Source organism: Cervus canadensis, chromosome 8 (genome assembly GCF_019320065.1).
Source record: "Cervus canadensis isolate Bull #8, Minnesota chromosome 8, ASM1932006v1, whole genome shotgun sequence".
Taxonomy (NCBI): Eukaryota; Metazoa; Chordata; class Mammalia; order Artiodactyla; family Cervidae; genus Cervus; species Cervus canadensis.
In genome coordinates this window covers 90554433-90576144 of record NC_057393.1, presented here as the reverse complement: position 1 = coordinate 90576144, position 21712 = coordinate 90554433, and the positions used below count along the sequence as shown (strand labels likewise).

Genomic DNA, 21712 nt, shown 5'->3' with positions numbered 1-21712 from the left:
AGGTCCTGGTCAGCAAAGCTCAGGACCAGGAATAAAGGTTTAATAAACAGCATAAGGGCAATGGAAGAAAAATGTGTCTTAAGTGGAACTGTGGGTTCTGTAAATCTGTGATGGGTTATCATTCCTGCTGTTTTGTGTGTGATGACTCCAGTTCCTCCTGAGAATTTCCATCTCCTCCCTCATGTGACTCTGTAATGTGGACCCCTTTCCTGGCCCTTTGGAGTGGAGTGTGCTGGAACCAAGGATCGAAGTCTGTAGAAGAGATTTAGGGGCAGCTTCCTCATCTCCCGTTCTGCCCCTTTGCCAGACAGAAGTACACAGTGGACAGAGTGAGACACTGCTCCTCAGATGCACCTTCCTTGTTGCTCCCCGCCTGCATGCTTGCTTGGCAGGTACAGTTCCCCCTTCCTGCGAGACGTCTGCATTGTGTAAAGTGCAAAGACAAATCGTCTCTCTGAGGAGCTGATTTTAGGTGCTGGTACACTTTAAGGGCTTACAGGGCTCACGATTTTTTATTTTCTTAGAAGAATCTCTTTCTCCTGAAAAAACAAGCTCCACTCTTTTAAAGTACGGACAGGGGAGACAAGCTGAACCCTTGGGGACAGGTATGTCATGTTTTGTGTTGAGTCTCTGGAGCCTAGCAGGTCCCTGGCACTCTGGGCGCCCCAGCCCTTGGCTGGCGGTCAGATTTCCCATGCTGTAAATGCAGACGGGGAGCTCCTGCCTGAGACAGTGACTGCAGCTTCACAGTACATGCTGCAGTTTTGGTCCTAAAGTGAAGTTGTGTCTCTCAGAAATTATAAGCCCAAACGGATGATTTTCTGTTTTAGAAACCCCAGTTTACTTTCTGAAAGAGTTTGCAGCAGATGTGGTTCTGTGGGGAAAGTTTATACCTCAGGGGTTCCCAGTTTGGGGTCTTTGAAGTATTAGTATTTGCAAAAGCCAGGTGGAGGTTGCTTACTGATCTGACATAAGGCCGTATGGGCTTTGTGACAATTGCCTCTGCGTCTGGTTGGAATGACAGCCACTAAGTGTGATGACTCAGGGCACCTTGTGGCTTTTTTTTCCCATCGAGAGAGCAAACTAAATCACTCCCTGGTTTTTCCCTAGGTGTTGATGGAAAGAGTCCATAGGGGAAACTAGAAACAGGGTCTTGGGTAGTGGAGAGGTTGAAAACCTTCCGGGTACTGTGACTGTAGCGGTCCGGGGACGGGTGGCCACAGGAGGAACGTGGACAAGGAATGTGTCATCGAGGACTCCCTCCGGGGCTGGGAGAAGTGACACTTTGCTTTGATGCATCTTCCTGAGGCTGACACCTTTGTATGTTGGTCTTTCTGAGACAATGTTTAGAACACAGCACTTTATATTAGGGATTTTTATTTTTTAAAAAACATTTTTAATGTAATTTTTAAAAATTAGTTAATTTTTGGCTGAACTGGGTCTTTGTTGCTGCACAAGGGCTTTCTCTACTTGCTGCATGTGGACTTACTGCGGTGGCCTCTCGTTGCAGAGCACAGACCCGAGGGGCTTCAGTTGTCATGGTGTGTGGACTTAATTGCCCTGCAGCATGTGGAATCTTCCCTGACCAGGGATCAAACCCATGTCCCCTGCATTGGCAGGTGGATTCTCAACTACTGGACCACCAGGGAAGTCTTGATGTTAGGGATTCTTATAATCGTAGTCATCTGCTTGGCAGAATTTATAACAGCCTCAACTTCCTCCTAGGTGAAGCTATCCAGAAAAACAGTTGCTAGAAAGAGCTATTTACAGAGGTAGAGAGAGAGTTGTGGTCCTTTAATATTCTTTCCTTGGATTTCACAGAGGCCCAAATCCCTTTAATAGATTTTAATGACACTCATGGAATCTCAGTTTGAGCTGCAGAGACCTTTCGTGTGGCTTTTACTCTCTTTCCTGTGGTTCACTTTGCACCCATGAGCAACCACTACTTTTGTGTGAAGGTGACTATTTTTATTCAGCAAGGATTGACGCAGAGGTGAGCGTGGAGATGCTTTCCCACAGCTGCTGCCTTTTCATCTAGACAAACATCCACGGCCATGGACATGTCTCTACCCTCAGCCTCAGGGTTGGGGAGCAGTGCTGGTCAGCGCTCCTGCTCGCTTTGGGGTGGCTGTCGGTGGGCTGTGGGCTGCCTGCATCAGTGGGACTGTCTGAGGATGCATCTCTGCTTCCAGGAAAGTGCGTCCTGCAGGATCCTGTGTGTGGCTCTAAGAAAAGGAGTTGTGGCTTTAAAAACACCAAAAATGAAAAGAAAAAAAAAAGCATAATTATCATGTCGGCCCTGTTGCAGTTAACCCTGATTTGGGCCTCAATTCTGGAATGAGTCAGTCAATGTAGACAAACCCCTTAGTAGGTAATGGCTAGTTATTTATTCCCTCCCTTCCCCTAGTCGTTTACCTGGAGATCTGCTTCCACCTGATGTCCCCAAGTGACGATGCCTTCCTCCAGCAGAATTCCCGGCTCAGGGTGGAGGCACTTGTCCCCTGAAGTCACGGATTTGGTGTCGTTAACTGACCGCTTCACTCAATGCTTGCTGTGCAGTCACCGTGCTGGCCACGCACCCTGCCCCCGCCTTTCCCTCTGACTCCCAGGCATCCTTATAAGCTCCTTAAGTTCTTTCAAGATGTAGGATGTTGGACCTGCATGGGCCGGTGGCTCTGGGCCTGGGAGGTGCTGTCAGAGTTGGTGGGGGAGGCGGGCTTTCTCTCCCAGGGTCTCCCCCACTCCCTTCTCTAAAACTTAATGGAACCACTATCTAAAAAGGCTGAAATCCTCTCTTCCAGGGATTTGGGCATAGATGGCCAGGGACTCCTTTCTGTGGTGGTAAAATCAGTCGTCAGAAGCAGCTGGCGGGCTTCAGAGAGCGGGGACTGTCACTGTGACCCGCCTGTCTGGCATTCGGCCCCCAGCTCTCTAGCATCAGAAATGGGAAGCTTTAAAACCCCTGCCTCGTTGGATGCCTTGAGTCATAAAGTAGATGTGACACGCTGTGTGGGGGCGGGAGGAGGGAGACAGGTGGCTGGAGCTACATCCTCATGTAGGCTGTCCTTTCTTAACAGGCTTTAGAAATCCTGGGATGTGTAATTCACCACCACAGAGCTCCACCTGTGTCCCCACGCTGGGAGGAAGGAGCTGTGTGCCTGTTCTTCCCCTAAGTCCCAGGAGGTGCTGGCGAATGTGTGGTGAGCAGTGATCGGCCTGTGATGACGGGTTCTTGCTGCTTACTAAGCCAATCAAAGGGCAGAAGGAGGCTGCTGTCAAGGCCCCTGGGGCTTTGCCAGGCTGAGTCACAGCTGACTTGGGGAAATGCCGCCCAGGACGCCTCCGGCCCCCTTTCTAATTGGAAGTCTGCAGCCGCACACTGCAGATGAATCAGAGTGGAGAGTGTGCGGGAGACACACCAGGAGCAAGATGTGGGAGAATCAGAAGCAGGGCTGGGTCAGGCCCACACCTCTGTGTTCTGGTCCTTTCCTCAGGGCGGGGTCAGGCCCACACCTCTGTGCTCCGGTCCTTTCCTCCCCGCAGGGGTGTCCTGATGCCGAGGCCCAGGGGGAAGGGGCGCTCGGGGAGGGCAGGTCCTTTCTGTTGGCCTCACCAGTCTCCATGCTGTGACTGACACACACATCTTCACACTTTCTCAGCCCAGGGCGTTGGCAGCGGGCAGGGCGTGCAAGGGCTGACTGATGGGCGGCAGGAATCCTCTGCCATCTGCCTTTTCCAGAGTGTGTTGTGTTCCCTGCCTAGATCTACTGAATCAGAACAGGGAGCCTGGAATTCAAACAAGGTCCCGAGGGTTACTGAAGAGCAGCCCCCACTGGACACCACTGTTCTGCGGGCTCAGACTGGCCTTGGACATTGTCCAGTCAGGACCAGGGCCCCTGGGGTGCTTCTCACACTATGTCTCATTGATTCTAAAATGCACATTTCCCCCCTCACATTTTAACGTCTCTAAAATGAGGTTGCATCTTGTAATGGATGGTGTTGATTGATAACACGTTTCTTCTTGAGTGTTAGGTGGAGTTAACGGCCCTGCAGTTGCTGGGTCTTGGATTCGATGACCTCTGTGGCTCTTGCCTATGCTCTGGTGGGGACGTGTTCTCTCTGAGCCACCTCATCCACATGGTGATCGGTTGTGGATGATGGGTGGCTGGTACACAGAGAGCAGCGTACAAAAGCAAGGACTCCTGTGGGTGTCTTTGCAGCCTGGCTCCTCAGGACACTGACATCTGCTTTGGTGTTAGCGACCTGTGGGCTCAGGAGGATGATCACCCCCCTTTTACACACTGGGCTGCAGGCACCAGGCTTGTTTGTGACACAGCTAGTAAGTGACAGAGGCCAGGCTCCAAGGTCCAGGCCCTGCCCCCTGTCAGCACACCCTTTATCTTCCGAGCCTCTCCCACTCACCTTTATTCTCAGCCCTGTTGGTGTTTCAGAGGCCATCATGGTGGATGCAGTAAAGATGACTCATTTCTTTAGGCTCTGACGTCTCAGAGGCTGGTCTTGTGCAATAGATGCACATTGACCACGTGACAAGTCTGTGTCAGCTCTTTCTGCTCAAGTCTGCCCACTGCACAGTGACCAGGCATTGTCCTCTGTCTCCTGGACGCTTGATGGTAGCGCAGTTCTGTGTCCTCCACGTGAATGAGCCATGGATCTCTGGGCAGTGAGTTTATTCCTCTGTGAGCCTGGCCCTGCCTTGCAGGGAGGGGCATTTTATCGCCCAGAGAGTTGAGTGTGAGAAGGGGCGCCAGCAGGAGATGACAGCAGGGAGCCTGCCTCTGGGACCCGGAGCACCTTGGGGCCTCGGGGCGGGACCCTGGACACCTGAGGCTCTCTGCCCCTGCAGTTTGCTGAAGCCACTGGTCAGTTTGGCCAGTGCTTCCAAACCCACCCACTCCTGGAGATGCTTCAGGCTTTCTGTTTTGTGTTTGGCTTTAGTGCCTGTTCATTTCACTTGACATCAGAGATTCGTGGGGGTCGAGGTGGGACAGGATGGTGTCCTCGGGATGAGTGATGGGTGAGCATTTCCTGTGCATTCGCTCATACTCCTGCTGCTGGTTTCTTCTGTGCCAAGTCCTCGGTCAGCAGGCGGGCCGTACACACTGCTGCCCCGGGACAGCCCTGGGGGGCACACGCTCACTTCCGCCCTCACAGGTGCTCCATAACGCCTGGAAGAGGCAGTCTTTTCAGTGATGAAGCAGAGGTGGTCTTGAGGCGCGTGGTGGGCACATCGCAGCGGTGCCGGTTCACCCTGACGGGCGGGTGATCTGAGCCCTGGGCCCCGTGCTCAGAGCTAAACCACAGCAGCGGGTCCAGAAGCTTGACGGTAGAACCCGGAAGGCAGGCTGCCCAGCGTTCCTCCGGACGGTGGCATCCTGTCAGCAGGATGCGAGGTCTCAGACACACAGGGAGGCTGCTCACGGGTGACGGTGGGAAATGGCTGGGGCTCGGAGGCTGACCGACGGGTGCCATGAGTTGCCTTCTCCTTGTTGGGGGCCCGGCCGCCCTTGACAGGTGGAGAGGGATCGCTCAAGGAAATGCGAGTCGTACTTTTCTCATAGACCGAGTGTGTGTGTGGTTTAAGCCCTTGATTAAAGAAAAGCGAGTAATGGGGCTCTTTAAACTTCCAAGTAGGTTTTCGATGACTAAAAGTGCTTTATGTATCTCTGCAGGAGCAGGAGTTTTGGAGGGTGGTTTACGTGAGTAATTAAAACAAATCTTCCTAGAAGGTGTTCAGTAGACTTGAGACATTAAAAATCAGAACCAGAGCCTGAGGAACAGGGAAGCAGCACCCAGTAGCTCCTGGGGCTGAGGCTGCCTCTTGGAGGTGGTTGTGTGGGAACCTGGGGTCCTGGACTCGGCTCCCGGTGTGTTTCCTCCCATTCCTCACGCAAGTGTGGACAGATGTCCTCTGTATAAACTGTAGAGTGCTGTGAGAGGTGCTGAGGTCTGGACAAGCTCACCCAGAGGGTCCAGCAGACTGCGTAGGGCAGGGCGCTGACTTAGGGTGGAGGCAGCAGGAACAGGTAGGCTCACTGCTCCCAAGAGCTCCCACTCAAGGCCACCAGAGATCGTCCACCCGTGCAGCAATGCGAATGATCCTAAAAGAGCAGTTCTGCTCAAACGTATAAGTGAGCTCAAAATAAGATGATCTAGGAAGAGGTTTTCTAATTGTTCTGAAGGTGAAATCTATCTATCCATCCACCCACTCTTACCCTTTCTGGATGTGCTGAATCTCCTTTTTTCTTTTACCCTATCTTATGAAAAATGTGCAGATTCACCCCACTGCATTGATCTCTCACCCTGCGGATGGGCCTTCCCTGAGATGCCTGTCTCCCTAAGAGAGGTGAGGACAGAAGACCTATAAGAGAACCTAGGTGCTTAAGGAGGGTGAATTTTGGCGAGATGTTTCATGAGATGTTTGAAGAGAGCAGTGGGCAAGCTGACTATTGCTGAGTATACTTTGATGTTCTCACTGCTGTGAACTGGTAAGTGGGGCTGGGAAGGAGGAGCAGGTGGGTGCTGTGCACCCCCAGCCCTTGGGGACTGGGGCAGGGCCCCGAGTGTCCTGTAGGACCGCCAGGCCCATGGACGGCAGCCCTGCCACATGCCCAGGTTTGTATGGTCAGTCCCTCTGACATCTGTCTGTGTCTGGGATCACCAACAGCTCCTGCATTCTCTGGCCCAGCCAGGGCTGGCTCCCCTGTGTATTTTATGGCATGGTTACTATTTAGGCAAGACTGAGGCTGCCACATTATGAAGTCCCAACATCTATCAAGGTTAGATCTGCAGATAATTGGAGACCCTGGTGAAATGGGGCAGGTGGAAGCCACCCAGCTCTGACACTAAATGGTTAGTGATAGAAATATAAATGGACCCTGCTTATGAAGGCTGTTCTTCCTTTTAGGGATGTGCATTTGATGAGGGGATCGTTCATCTGGAATCATCAGAAACCAGCCAGTGTTTATTCAGAGTCTGTGCTGGGCTCTGTGGGAGGTGCAGCAGAACTGTCCGCCGTGCCGAGCCCATGTCCACTGTGAGGAGCAGGGAGTGACCTGGAGGCTTGTTCTGTGCACGGCTGATACCTGGGCATGGGCAGCCCTGTTTCAGGCTCAGTCTCTTGGAGGCAGGGGGCAGGCATCAGCAGGCAAGGTTAAGAACCATTGTCGTAAACAGATCACCCCTCTGCTACAGCCAGGCCTGCTTCCTGCATCTCTTATGATACTTGATTACTTTTCCCTGCCATAGTCATTGGCCCATTTATTTTCCACCCCAGAAGTTTGTAAGTTGAGGACACACTGTCTGTCAACAAAATTAGACCCCAGCCTCGAAGGATGGTGGTGAGGGGCAACTTCCACCTGGGCATGGATAGCAGGGCGGGAAGCCCCAAGTGACCCAGGTTCACTCCCCCATGCGGCCCCCTCCCCGACCTGCGGGCCAGGGGGCTCGCCTTGAATTCCGCACAGACATCGGCACGCATCTTGTACTCTGAAGTCCTGAAGCATAACCAGGCCCACCTGGGTGTTTGGATGGAGTGCTGTGTGGCGAGATGAGCTGGGGCAGCCTGTGTAGATCTTCCCGCTTCTCACATGGAGACCTGCCTCCACCGAGCCCCCTGCATGCCGTGCGGCCGTCCTGCCCACAGCAGCTGTTCACCTCTCTGAGCCTTCATTCTTTTACTTGTGAAGGGAGGGAAATACACACCTGCCACTTGTGCTGCTCACAGAGGCATCACTAGTGTGGACGCTGACCCGGTGCAGGGCCTGTCTCTTGTTTCTCTTGATGCCCCCCGAAGGCCTCCAAGACCCCCAAGTCCTAGACCCTGCAGAGCCTGAGGAGAGGCACAAGGAAGCTGGCTCCCCACGTCCCTGTCCTGTCCTGTCTTCCTGATGACTCATTTCTCCCCAGATGATCCCACCCCCAGCAGAGGTGCAGTGACGGGCATGGGGGCTCTCCTGTTCTCCACGGAGCTCCCACGGCCAGCACCTGCATCTGGCATGGGGTGGTGGCCCAGTGAGTGCTCTCACTGCTTGAGAATCTTACTGCTTCATGTGCGAAGGTGATGAGAGGCCTGTGAGGGTCCTCACTGGGTGTGGCCAGAGCAGGGGTCGAAGGGCGGCTGCTGGAGCAGCAGGAAAGGGAAGGCAGTGTTGACTGGAGACCAGGAGCTCGTTTTGGAAGGGGCGGCGGAGAGTTCCGCCAGCCACAAGCTCTGGCCCAAGTGTCCTGGGGTGTGGGTGTTGAAAATTCTGTCCCAAATGCCTCCACAGGCTGCTCCTGCTGTTGTGCACCGATGACATTTGATGTCTTTGGGAATCCAGTGAGGGTTACACCGTGAAACTTGGCTTCTTGGCTCCCAGGCCCTGGTAGAAAGGATTTGATGACGAGTTAAATCATCTCTCGGAAGAGCAATCCAGAGCACCTCCCTGGGCACAGAGTGGCAAGTAGGCAAGCTGTGCCGTTCACAGGGGCTGGGTGGCCGCAAGGGGTGGAGGCTCTTGCGGGAGGGGGCCTCGGATGCAGCAGGAGAGGCTGTGGAGGCTGGAGGGTGATGGAGAGCTGGGAGCAGTGGGGAGGAGTCCCTGAGAGGGGTCAGGGCCCACAGCCAGCGAGGAGGGGATGGGAGAGGGGCAGTTACCGGGGGAGCAGGCCATGAGTCCTGAGAGTCCGGAGGCCCCGCACATTCGTCTCACCCGTTTGCCCCGCTCTCGGTCTTCGGACATGGTCGCTGTCCATGTACCAGGCTTGTTTCTGGTTCCTGCAGTGGGGTCGCTGGTGTGGAGCAGAGTCGTGTGTAGCGTGTGTTGCTGGATGGTTGCCTTGTGGGCCGAGTGCTGGGGGACCCATGTCTCCCACCTGCACCCTCCTGCTGGCAGCCGATACCCCCGACTGAGGATAAACGGGGTCTTGGGGGAGAGCCCCGCCCCGCCCCACCCCCCCACCCCCGGGTCCGGCTTGCAGTTCGTGGTCCGCCTGTGGGCCTTCAGTTTTGTGGCGGCCTCCTTCACCCTGTCTTGTGCATCTTCCTGTGTGGGAGGCACGTTTCAGGGAAGAAGGGACAGATGATGTTCTGGGCTGTCCTTGTCTGAGTCGCAAATTCTGGGGCCAGGTGCCCTCAAGTCCCACAGGCCAGGAGTTGAAGTGGCTCGAGTGGGGCTCCTTGGGGGGCCCAGCCTGGCCATGAGGGTGGGACACTGTCACCTCGGTTCTGGCTCCCACGTCCGAGGAGGGAGCTTCCGCGGCGCCCAGAGGCTGGGCGAGGGAGAGGCAGGGGCGCCTAGTGGCTCCGACCAGGCTTCTTGCTGGGCCTCTACAGTATCTGCTGGTTTCTAGCTTCTTTGCCTGAGCTCTGAGGGTCCCTCTCAGCTGTGCTTTCCTGGGTTTTATTTTTTTTCTCCAACATATTTGTCCAGGGACTTTCCTGGTTGAGCTGAAACTGGGAATGGGGGTGTGTGAGCGTGAGCTGAGAGGGGGTGGGGGGCTGCAGTGGGTCGGGGAGCAGAGATGCAGAACAGGACCACACCCACAGGACCTGCCCCTCCAGGCGAGCTCTGCACTGGGAGACCCTGCGACCTCAGGGAGATTTGCGCTCTCCTCTCCCAAGTGCCGGAAGCGCACTAGCCAGCAGAAGCTGAGAAGGATGAGTTGAAGGTGCTGGTCATCCCTGACTTGTGAGAATATGTGTGTGTGTGGCGGCGGGGTGCGGGAGAGGATGTATGTGTGTATCTGTACCTATATGTGTGTCTAGAGTCCAGAGTTTGGGACTTGAAGTCCGGGAGCAAAATGTTTATTGCCCTTGTCCTGTATCACCTGAGCGGTGGTCACCAGATTCACACACCGTAGCCTCTTTTTTGTTCTTTGATTTTTAATGTATTTTCTTTTAAAAGATCTTATTGGTTACAAGTAAAAGCAGCCTACTAAAGGACTTCCCTGGTGGTCCGGTGGCTAAGACGCCACTCTCCCAGTGCAGGGGGCCCAGGTTTGATCCCTGCTTAGGGAACTCGATCCCACACACCTCAACTAAAGACCCTGCAGACCTGGTGCAGCCAAATAAATAAATAAATTTTTTTTTTAAGTAGACTATTGAAGGCTCCTTTAAGCGGAGCAGGGAGTTTACCCTGGGGATGTGGTGATATCTCATGGTACTGAGAGTAGGAAGGCTGTCTGGCCTCAGAAAGCCATGTGAGCACTAGGGCCTGGGAACAGTGCAGACAGACCACGGACTGGGCTACAACATGGACCTTGGTGACCTTGTTGGGTCCCAGCTCCACTCTTCAACCTTGCTAGCTCTGCTGTGTCTGTGCTTGAAGCAGTGTCTGCAGTGTCTGAAGTCCTTTGCTTCTGTCCGTGGGCGTGAGGGCGGTGCGGGGACGAGAGGCGGGGTGGGAGGGCTGGGAGGAGGCAGGCTCGCCTGGCAGCAGGCAGCGCTTGGGGAGCATGCCGGGCAGCCCCGGGCGGGACTGTCGCTAGGGCAGGAGCTTCCAGCAGACAGGTGTCTCTCCTGGGTGATGGTGCCTTCACGCACTCACGAGGACCGCAGTCACCGTGGTCCACCCAGGGACTTCTGGCATCGAGGCTTCCCCGATGACTCGAAGTGAGACACAGCCGCAGGAGACTGTGTGAGTGTGTGTGTGTGTTCCCGAGTGAGGGGCTTCCCCCCAGTGCTGCTGGCCTGAGGAGCTCTGCACCCACATGGTTCAGGCTGGACAGATGCCCACACAACCCTTTTTCTGCTGGGTTTGAAAGCGGAGTGTCAGGAGGCCACCGACTCAAGGGACATGAGTTTGAGCAAACTCTGGGAGTTGGTGATGGACAGGGAAGCCTGGCGTGCTACAGTCCATGGAATTGCAAAGAGTTGGACATGACTGAGTGACTGAACTGAACTGAGGAGGTCACTGCATGGGACCTTGCCTCTGGTGGGAGGCAGCCTGAGAGCTGCAGGATGGCCTGACCCAGGCCCCTCACTGGACACCAGGGCCTCTGCCTGGGGCTTCGGTGGTCCAACTGGGGGTCCGGGAGCGTGAGCCCTGCCCTCCCGTGGGCCTCAGCCATCTCTGTGCAGCTTCTTCCTCTGTCTCTTCTCCCTGCCTCATCCAACATCCAGTCTGCCTTCCTCTGTGTCCAGTCTATACTTGAAGGCAAAGGGCGCAGCCCCTCTGACCGGGAGCGCTGGGAGGGGGTGTGGGTCCCCTTCCTCCAAGATGAAAAGCCTGCGCAGAGCAGCTGGAGACCGTCTTCGGGCAAGGGCTGAGCACTTGTGAAGATGGGCAGCATCCCTTGCTGAGTGCAGAAGGGCCCAGGGGGTCATCGCCACGCGGCTTGGGAGCTGGAGGTGCCCGTGACACTTTCCCCACCTCACGCAGTGCTGGGTTTCAGGTCCTCCTCTCGGCCCCTCAGAGGCGGTTAGTGCTGTCCAAGTCCTTGTGCCTGATGAGGTAGGCGTCCACCTTCTCCCAGGAGCTTCTGCGGGAGGGGCCGGTGTGCCGGCCTTGCAGGTGGGCTGGTTTGGGAGCTGGGGCCTCTCTTCCCCATGCCGCTGGGACTCCTCACCGTGGTGCAGGGCTGGTCACTGAGTTTCTTTTTTGCAGAGTAATGTTGATGTGTGCTGTGCGGCTGACACCCGGGGAGGCAGTCGGTGGAGGACTGAGTCTGTGCAGCACTTGATGTGACGGCCCGGGGCCATTGTGTACAAGCCTTGGGCATCAGTGTCCTTCTGAGGCAAGCCGCTCTTGTCCTCTGTCTCTAAGTTCAGAGCTGGCTTCAGCTGGAGTTGGAGGTCCCCACACCTGCATCCCTGGTAATCCGAGGAGTTTGAAATGGGCTTCAGTGATTCCTTCCTTACCATATTGAATATCGGGTTTTTAGTTGAGTTACCTTTTGTTTTCTCTCATTCCAGTGAGAGATTTAGTCCTTCTTGCCCTTTCTCTGCCTTTACCTGGTAGCCTCAGACTCTTACTTGTGAAGAAATTTTCCAGGTGAATGGTTTGCTGGTGAAATTCAGGAAGGCATGTGAGGTTAGTAAATTGATGGACATTTTCCATGTTATCACCTCTGCAAAACAATTATCTTTGAGTGGTAGTGGGGTTGAGGTAAGCCCACCCTCCCTCTCACTTAGCCGGAGGATGGGGAGTGGGTTCATGAGGCAGCGTGACGGCCTGGACACTGGCAGTGGGGTTGGGCCACCCCCTCAGGGAGGGATCTCCCGAGCTGGTGGTCCTGGGTCAGGTGGTGAGCTGGCCTGCTGAGGTGGAGTGTGCACCTGACCCGGGATACATGTCCTCAGCTCACTTTTCTGTCTGGTCCAGAACCCAGGACTGTGCTCTGAGTCTCTGCGTACGTGTGGTGTGGAGTTAATCATAGCAGTAAGAACGGGTCACCATCTCCAATGTGCAGGCCAGCAGTTGACGAGGGGCGTTAGTTGCACTAAGTGACCAGGCCTCCATCTGCTGACCTGTGACATTTGAATCATAAACATGGCCAGTCTCCCCTTGCAGAGTCCCAGCTTGACGGCATAAAGGAAGGGCCCTCCGTGACCATGTTTTCTCCCACCCGCCCCCAGCCTCAGCGTGGCCCCCTTCCGTCCTGTGAGGAACGTCTCTTAGTCTATTCCAGGTGCTGTAACCTAGCACTGCAGAGCAGGTCAGCAGCCCACATTGATTTCTTAGGGTTCGGGGGCTGGAGGGCTGAGTCCAGGCCCAGCGGCAGGGGATGGTTTCCGTGAGGTCCTCTTGCAGGATGTAGACTTCTGTGTCCTCGCAGGGCGGAGGGGATGGGGTCCCTACTTTGTAAGGTCCCATTCACACTGGCTCCCCGCTCATGATGTGATCACCTCCCAAAGGCCCACCTCCTAACATACTCAGCGTTAGGCTTTCCACCTGTGAATTTGGGGACGCAGATGTGCAGACCGCGGCAGGCCGGCTGGCAGTTCTCCTGTGTCGTTGCCCTGTGCTCCCACCACCTCTGTAAGGATGTCACCCCAGCCTGCAGGGCTTGGTCCAGATCTCACCTTTTCTGGGAGGACCTAGCTCTTAGCCCAGCCTGCCTTTTTTTTTTTTTTTTAAAGGTATTATGGAGGAGTTCAAATACACATAAGTAGACAGAATGGTATTATGAACCCCACACACCCATTGCCCCACTGCAGCCACCAGCAGCCTGTGGTCTGTCCTGCCTCCGCCCTGGTCCCCTCCAAGCAGAACCCAGAAACATTTCTTTTTTCATCTGTAAATATTTTACTACATATCTCTCAAATATAAGGACTTTTTTTTTTTTTTTTTTTCAGATAAAATATTATAGGTTTATTTAAAACTTAATTCTCACCTTGAGTATGCAAAATACAAACTCCACAAAATGTTCATTTTTTTTACTTTGTAGTTTACAAATATACAAAATAGAAGTTTGCTTAAATTTATATTACATATTTATTAAGGCAAGGAACTATATAGAAAAAACATTTGTTCTGCTTAAGGCATACTTGGGAATAAACCATTGTACAAATTATTGCACATCTGAAACCACAGTGCATAACAGACTGTCTGCATAAAAAGATTAAAGTAAACCAGGTGTATTTACCTGACTTAGGTCATAAATGTAGATCGGAAGACAAAAATAGATTTTCCTTGTCAAAGTATGCAGCAGTTTGAGAACTTTGGCCTCATTTGGTACCTTTAGAACCAAGACTTACCAAGCACCATCGTTTAGGCTATTAAACACCATTTTCTGTACCTGAATTTCTTCCTCTTCTTCTAAGATCGTCATAATGGCTTTTAGAAGGCAAACAGAATACAAGGTGATCTTTATGCTTATATTGCATCAAAACAATTCTCAAGGGGTTCTGGTCTTCCCTCCCCCCAACTCTCAGATCTAATTTATACCCTGATATCCACAACTTCCAGTCACCCCCTTGGCGTTTTGTAAGTCCAGGAATATATATATTCAAGTTGGATTTAGAATTGGAATGATAGAAGATCCAGTCACAGACCCCATCTGTTTTTTTTTTTTTTTGAGTTTGTCTTTTGGTTTCCTGTGTCTCCTGATTATCCATTCACAAGTTGACTTGTTGGGAACTTGACCATGGTTGTAGTGCTTTCCAGCTGGCTTCCTCCCCTCACCGGGAAGACAGTGTGAAAGGTAAAAAATACTGAATTCTCTTCTGGCAGTGTGGGTCACATCCACTGTTTGGGGATTTAAAAGTGCCTCTTCATATGTAAGGCGAGGTGGTCCGACCTCGAGAATGCCCGGTCGCACTTCTGGCACTGGAAGGGGCGGTGCCCGGTGTGTTTGCGATAGTGCCTGGTCAGTTCATCTGAGCGGGCAAACTTCCACCCACAACCGTCCCAGTCACAGTGGTAAGGTTTCTCACCTGTGTGGGTGCGCAGGTGTGCCTTGAGATGAGAACTCTTCGTGTAGGTTTTGCCGCAGCCTGCGTAATCACAAGTGTGAGTGGCCGTCCTTTTCCGGGGCCACGACCGTCTCCCCCTCTTTGGCTTGGGCTCCTCCGGCATGCAGGAACCGGGTGGCATGAGCTCTTGGTAATGGAGCGGTGGGACCTGCGGCTGCATCTGGTCGGGCAGGAAGGGAGGGTAGTTGGGCCCGGGGTGGGGATGGAAGCCCGGGGGGAGCGGCAGGGCAGGATGACAGTCCCGGCTGCTCAGCAGTTCCTCCGCACCCAGGGTCGGGGTAGTCCTGCTGGGGAGCTGCCGCCCCAGGGGAAAGTCGTGCGCAGGCGGCCGGTGGCCATTGCTGAGAGGAGGTCCAGTGCCCAAATGGGCCTCTAGGGGCCGACCGACGGTGCACGAAGAGACAGCCTCCTGCTTGATCTTGGGGCACATGCGTGGCGGCCCGCCGCTGTAGGGCGCTACCACCACCGGGTGGCTGCCGTCCGGGCTGCCTTTGCTAACACTGATGACCGACGGGCTGCCGTACTCGCTGCCAGGGGCACTCAGCGACGCCTTCAACACGAACTTGCCCATCAGCCCGCCACCTGGCGGCTGCGGCTGCTGCGGCGGAATGTACACTGGGTCCAATTCGGGCCGCAGGAGCTCGGCCACGAAGCCGCCGGAGGGGCTCACATCGTTGATGTCCGCCAGGTTGAAGGGAGCCGTCGGAGGGGGTGCAGACTCCCGGCTGTAGAGGAGGCCGCCGCCCGCGCCGCCCGGCGCCGCCACGCCCGGGTCGCCCCCGGCCCGGATTGGATAGCTGAAGCTGCAGGTGGAGGGCGCACTGGCTGGACCGCTGCTCGACGGGGAGGACGAGGATGAGGCTGATGCCGACGAGGACACCGTGGCGGCCACGGACTCCTGATGGGACAGCGAGTTGGAGAGGATAAAGTCCAGGTCCAGGAGATCATTGAACTCCTCCGTCTCCCTCCGGGGCAGGAGAGCCGGGTTGCTGCTGCCGCAAGCCGCGCCGACTCCTCCACTCTCCAGGTCGGTGGCCACGGTCGCGGCCGCCAGGTCGTAGGGGCGGCCGGGAAGCACTGGGGGAAGTCGCTTCATGTGGGAGAGCTCCTCCCGCCAGCGGTTGTTCGGGGCACCTGCTGGACGCAGAGTCTTCTCCCTTCCCGCCGGGCCGGACGCGAACGTGGAGAAGGACGGGAGCAGCGCGTCGCTGACAGCCATGTCAGACTCGCCAGGTGGCTGCCTCATTAATGTGGGGGCCCAAAAGGTCCTCGGGAGTCCGAAGCAGTAGGGGTACCCGAACCCCAAAGCCAACGAAGAGGAAAAAAAAAATTAGAAACGAAGCCAAAACCCAAAACCCCAAATTGCCCGAGATCCTTCTTCTTTGGATTAAATATAAAAGGGAGATGCCTTTAAAAAAAAAAAGTTCCTTTGTATACAAAAGTTCTTAGAAAAGTTGTAAACTCGTAAAAATAGACAATCAGCAAGGCGAGTTAAGTAGGTCCGGTGGCCAGGATGCGCTCTCTTCGACTCAGCAGCGTCCCCCACCGCTGTCGCGGTCGCCGCGGCTATCGCCGTGAGCGCTGGGGCTGTGGCCGGGGTGGCGGGCGGGCGGCGCCGCCAGGTGAGACTGGATGCGGTGGCGCGGATCTGCGGACTGGGCGGCGGCGCGAGGCGCGGAGTCCGGGGGGCTGCGCGGGGCGCGCGCGGCCATGGGCGCTGGCCGCGGGCGGGTGAGTGGGTGGGTGGGGGGCCGGAGGGGCGGGGAGGGGCACTTGGCGGCTCCCGGTGCCGCCGCCGCCCGCCACCGCCTCTGCTCCCCGCGCGCCCGCAGCCGCGCTCGCTCTCTCAGGCCGGGGAACTCTATAAGGACTTTTAAACAAACCTAATAAGGTGTGGATCATACCTCCTAATGAACGAATTGCTTAATAACATCAAATATTTAATTATTATTCACATTTCCAGTTAGTTCATAAGTGTCATAAATTTATTTTATAGTTTTTCCTTAATTCAGAATTCAGGTAGAGTCACTCTTTATGATTTAATTGTCTGTTTTTTTAAGTCACAATTTCCTCTTTTATCTCTCCTGTGTTTTGATCTTATTTCTTGGTTTGTTTTCATAATGCGTTTGTTCAGGGGGCTGGGCTTTGCCTGCAGTTTTCACAGTCTGAATTAGGCAGGTGCATCCCCAGGGTGGAGTTTAGCCAGTTCCTTGGTGCTCTTTTATGTCTGCAAATTAGAGGTTGGCTGTGAAGTACGGTGAGATTCAGGTTTGGGTTTTATTTTGATTTTTGGAGAGGTGGGCTAGCAGCCCTCGTGGGAGGGGTCTTGTTCTTCAGGCTGGAATCTCCGGTTGAGCAGCTGTTGGCGTCTGTGCCTGCATCCCCCGATACCTGGGTTACAACACCCCATTCCTCAGCCCCTCTTACTTCCTGGTTAGAGGATTTTTGGAAAGGACAGCTCTGCCTTGTCCGACTGTTTGCTCACCTTGGGGTTCTGCCCTTGTGGGGAAGACCACACACTTCCGGGTTCTTTCTCTTCTATTTCTGAGTTTTCAGTCAGTGGTGACCAAGCGGGAGTTGTATTTGCTTTGGATTTAGATCATTATGAACTCAGGGATTTAAACGTTTGTGTTTTGGTGTATTGCTGTTATTATTCTTACTAATGTTAAACTTGTCCCAGCTTTGGTCAGTGGGAGAGTCTTTAGTGGCTCCTGGGTCCTTTTGGTGTGATCCTCCTGGCTTGCTAGCTGATGATAAGATTTCCAGGGTCACATTGTGTCTGTCCTGCCCAGACCTAGAATTGGCCTTTTTCCCAGACAGCCTGGTTCCTTCTCTCAGCAAGTGGTGTGTCTGGGTTTTCTCACCGTGCTCCGTGCCCCGGCTGAAACTCCTGGGTACTGTCCGTATGACCGTGACAGCCTCTTGCCCTCAGGTCCTTTCCTGAGATGTGTGTGTCCGCGCTCAGCATCAGGTTGGCCCACCTTTGGGTTCTTGGCCATTTCGGTGCTGTCACACAGAACGTTGGAGCTTCTCCAGGCCTGCCCCTTAGCCCGTGTTCTATTGAGGTCTGCCCATCTCTTCCCACACCCCATCCACTGTCCTGGGAGCTGCTCACGAGCAGCCCATGAGGTTGCTGGGTCTCAGCTCTCCTTGTGGACTCCTGCGCCCACATCAGCCGTGCCAGGACTCTTCCTGAGAAGGATGTGTTTCCTGCCGAGGGTGTGTCTCTGGAGCTGCCAGGCTGCACATCCTCCTGGTGCCTGAGCCCCATCCGTGTGTCTCCCTGAGTCTTTGTTCTCTGGAATGCCAGGCCCCTCTGTGTGGCCCCCACACCTTTGCTGTGTGGTGCACGACGTTCTGTGTTCAATGGAGCCTGTGCACCCCTCCTCTCTGGCATCACCAGGCCAGCTGGACACGCCGATTAGGCCCTGGTGGCTCAGAGCCAGACACAGAGCTGCTCCTTCAGCCCTTCCCTCCACAGGGCTCTGTACTCAGCCTTCCTCCCTTCCTTTTTCTCTGGCACATACTCACACACCCTCCGGTGTGTTTCTTCCCAGTGGCCATGCCCCTGATCATCACACATGATCACACATGACGAGGCTGTAGCGGCACATCTTTTTCTCTACGGTTGAAATAAATCGATGTTGATTAACCTTGGTCTACGATGTCTCACCTTTCTCCACATTTATCAGAAGCTCCCTAGGATGGGTGCAGAGCAGGTGGCTCTCCATGACTCTGCGTTGTGCTGGCCACTCAGTCCGCATCTAGGGGCGACCTTACAGCAGCTGCAACCAGTGTCCCATGAGATGGAGCTCCTTCCCTGTCCACCCCAGGATCTGAGCATCCGCTCTGGCTCTTCCCTTTTGTCTGCTGGGGCCGTGGTCCTCTGTGTGAGGATGTGAGGGGAACCAGATCCCCCTGGAGGAGCGCTGTCTCTGCCCCAGCCGGGGAGGCACCCAGTGCTGGAAGCAGCTCAGCAGGGCTTTCACACTTGGACAACTCTGTTTTGCTTTCTCTCCTCTCCTCTTCATTTTCCCGATTCCCCCTCCTGTTCTGCTTCTGCTGCAAGCCAAACTTCACTCTCTAGATCGCTCCTTCTTTTGTTCCTCAGTTTCCCAATTGGCTGCATCACTGACAATGAGAGTTTTAGTGCTGTTCCTAAATCCTGAGGTGGGGGTTGAAGAAGAGAGGCTTAGACAAATGTGCGGTTAGGCGGTTTGTGAGGCATATGTGTGTGTGTTGCAGGGGAGTACCAGCGTCTGTCTTGGTTCTGGGCGGAGATCCTCTTGTTGATCCTCCCGGAGATGGGCGATCTGACCTTTGGAATCACTCGTGCTGTGTGTCTCCTGGGAGGTGGGCCACGCTGGAGAGACTTGCAGCATGATTATAAGAAAGATCAGCTGGCTGTATCCCAGCTGTTTCTTTTCTTGGAAAAGAACGTGACATAACCTTCCTTTGAGAAAATCCACTGTCTGTTAGATCCAGGTTTAGTGAATCTGAGTCCCAAGCTTCGAGGTTCCCAGATCAGCTACTCCTCACGCCCCCAGTGAAATCCACACATTTCCATATTGAGAAGCATGTGTTCCAGGGAGGTCCTGCATTAGTGTTTGTGTTTGTATTTTATCTCATGTGTTTTAGTTGTACCTTTTTAATGCAAATTTTTTCTTCCAATCATAGAGAAACCAGAAAACTGCAGCCGGTCAGTCATTGTGGAGGGATGTGAAAGTGGAGTGGTGTGTGTTTTCCTTCAGAGGATTTTAAAGGTCTCAGCTGTTATTAACACTGAATTTATTATCTATATTTAGGATAAACCCACTAAAGATGATTGGGATGAGCTGTAAGTCTGTGCAGTGTGTGTCTATTTATCTGCCCCCCTGAGTGGAATGCACATTGTGTTTACACACACTGCTGGGGGTTGGCTGTACCCGTGTCGTGCTGGCATCTCTGCAGGGCTGTGCTTCCTGGTTTGCCTTAGCGATAAAGTGTGCAGTGTCCTCTCACTTTATTACAACTTTATTACACTTGATCACACTTTATTACAACTAACAAGTTGTAATAACAACTTGTTAGGAGCTACATCGAGTTGGGGATGTGCAGGAGTGATTATCATGAATGACTGTAAACCAGAGGGCTGGATTTCACAGACTCATTGGAATGTGTGTGTGCAGAGAAGGGGCGATCTTCCCAGATCCTGTTTGGGGCGGGGGCCCCCCTCATATCCCTGCACAGAGCACGGTTGGAGGACTGCCCTCAGGATCACCACTGCAGCTGGGTTACAAGCCATCTGAGAATACGCACCGGTTGTTTTCAGCCCCCTGTGAGTTTCTGACCATGAATGAAATTACCAAGCTTAGTCACCCACCTGATTCATGACTCTTGGCTCTGAGTGATTGTTAGCTATTTCCAAAAAACAAATAAGCCTTAAAGGATGAAAATTATGCTATGGGCTCTGAGGGCGCCATCCATGGAAGGAGTTCCAGAAATGTTTTGCGTCATGGCAGCATCGTGGATGTGCCCAGGGTCTACCCCAGGGCTGTGTGGGGGGCAGCTCACGCCACAGGCATAAGAGTACCGGGATCTGAACGCAGCCCAGCTGTACGGACTCTGAGGTATGTGTGTGCTGCCCCCACAGTTAAAATCAAGCCTCGGCGCCTCCCCGGCCCCTGCAGGCTCTCCCATCTCCCCACTGTCCCATCTTGTCTTTCACTCTGTACCCATTTGGGAGCGTCCTGTCTGAGACCATGTTGGGACAGATCTTTGCCTTGTGTTTTGGAGGTCTTTTTTGCTTCCTCACTTTCTGATGACATGGAAGGTGGGGGGGATGTGTACCACCTATAAGGCAGCAAGTGTCCTTATGCCCTTCATCCTAGAAATAGGATGTTCTAATTGCCTCCTTTTGTCTCCTTTAGCCCCATAATCATAACCTTTGTTTGTTTCTCAGCATCTGCAGTTTTAAAATGACCTTAGCAAATGTGACATAGAAACCAAACTCCAGAACCTCTGTGCGAGCACTCTGAACGTTGAGAACACCATAGTGTTGGATTCTTAGACTTCTGTTCACTTGGTGAACTTTGGAGACCCCAAAGCGCAGCTCCTGCCATGTAATTAAATGTGCAGACGGTGGCTTATAGGTGATCTGAGATGCTGGTCCCTGCCTTCCGGACTTCAGCAGCACTTAAACTAACCATGTACCCAGCTCAAATCTGAAAAGAAAGGAGGATGTTGTCATGAGATCTACGCAGGGTGAACAGTATCAGCCAGCATAGGTTTAGATGGAGTTAGATTGAGTCATATTATTGACAGGTACTTTCTTGGAATTGATTTGATTATTTTCTTCTCTTTAATTTTGCTGCAAACTTGGAGGGTGGGAGAGGGGATGACGCCAGCTCTGAAGACAGTGTGACGCTGTGCTGGTGGTCGTGGCTGAAAGGGCTGTTCTGCCACTGGAAGCGCCCTTCTGAGCCAAGCTGTGGTTATACAGGCTGGCGTGTCCCCTTATCACCAATGTTATTAAGTGTCATCAAAGAACAAAGAAAATATAGTTAGGAATTCTCCTCAAATCTGCCCACAGGATTAAAAATCTCCCTGGTTGCACTGTGTCCGGAAGTAGCTGAGGTGTCACATACGGAGGTTTAATTTCAGGCCTCTGGGTGCTTCGTGGGGGTGGGTGGCAGTTCTCGTTAAAGAGACTGGAAGGTGCTTGTAGTATTCCTGAACACACTGGATTCCTTCAGGTCTCAGAGAAGTAAAACCCAGGGCCTTGGAACTTCTACTTGCCTTTGGTTGGAGCCCTTCCCATGAATCCAGCAACAAAATGGGGGCCGCAGGGACAGGAGAGACCTACGCTCATAGCCCTCCCCAGGGCCCCTCATGGCGGGTAAGGGTCCATTTGGTCTGGGAATATGGTCTTTCCCTCCAGAACCCACCTGTGTGGCTGTGAAGTCCAGGTTACTGCACTCAGTGGTCTGATTGCTGGAAGATCGTGGCTTGTCTGTACCACCTCTGTTTCCTTCTTTACCAGGCAGACCACCTTCTCCCTTCAGATTTGGCTTTATTTGTTGAAAAAAATTGAATCATCACGTAATCTGATCTCTACCACGTCCTTCCTTTCTTTTCTTGTTCAAAGTGAAGGCTTCTTGAGGCTGGCTTAAAGTCGATAGACGTCAAGAGAGGATAACCAAGCTTCTGAAGGCGTGATGCCCCATTGCAGAATCACAGTGGAGGCTCCCTTCCCAAGTCAGATGAACTGAAATGGGGCTGAGGAAGCCGTACAGGGTGAGGAGGGGGCGTGGAGGA

At 53.7% G+C, this 21712-nt stretch overlaps 2 protein-coding genes across 2 annotated transcripts in view; one reads left to right on the top strand and one right to left on the bottom strand.

Moving 5' to 3' along the window:
• The window catches only part of GALNT2 (polypeptide N-acetylgalactosaminyltransferase 2), a 176412-nt gene that overhangs the window by 27915 nt on the left and 126785 nt on the right, over window positions 1–21712 (top strand). The gene's annotated exons all lie outside the window — the stretch shown is intronic.
• Window positions 13966–16261, bottom strand: LOC122446690 (Krueppel-like factor 4). The gene has a single exon (XM_043477176.1). The coding sequence runs from the start codon at window positions 15660–15662 to the stop codon at window positions 14202–14204; it is 1461 nt and encodes a 486-aa protein (XP_043333111.1). The 5' UTR covers window positions 15663–16261; the 3' UTR covers window positions 13966–14201.

Coding starts and splice junctions, on each gene's coding strand:
- LOC122446690 (XM_043477176.1), bottom strand. CDS start 15,662: ATGAGGCAGCCACCTGGCGAGTCTGACATGGCTGTCAGCGACGCGCTG.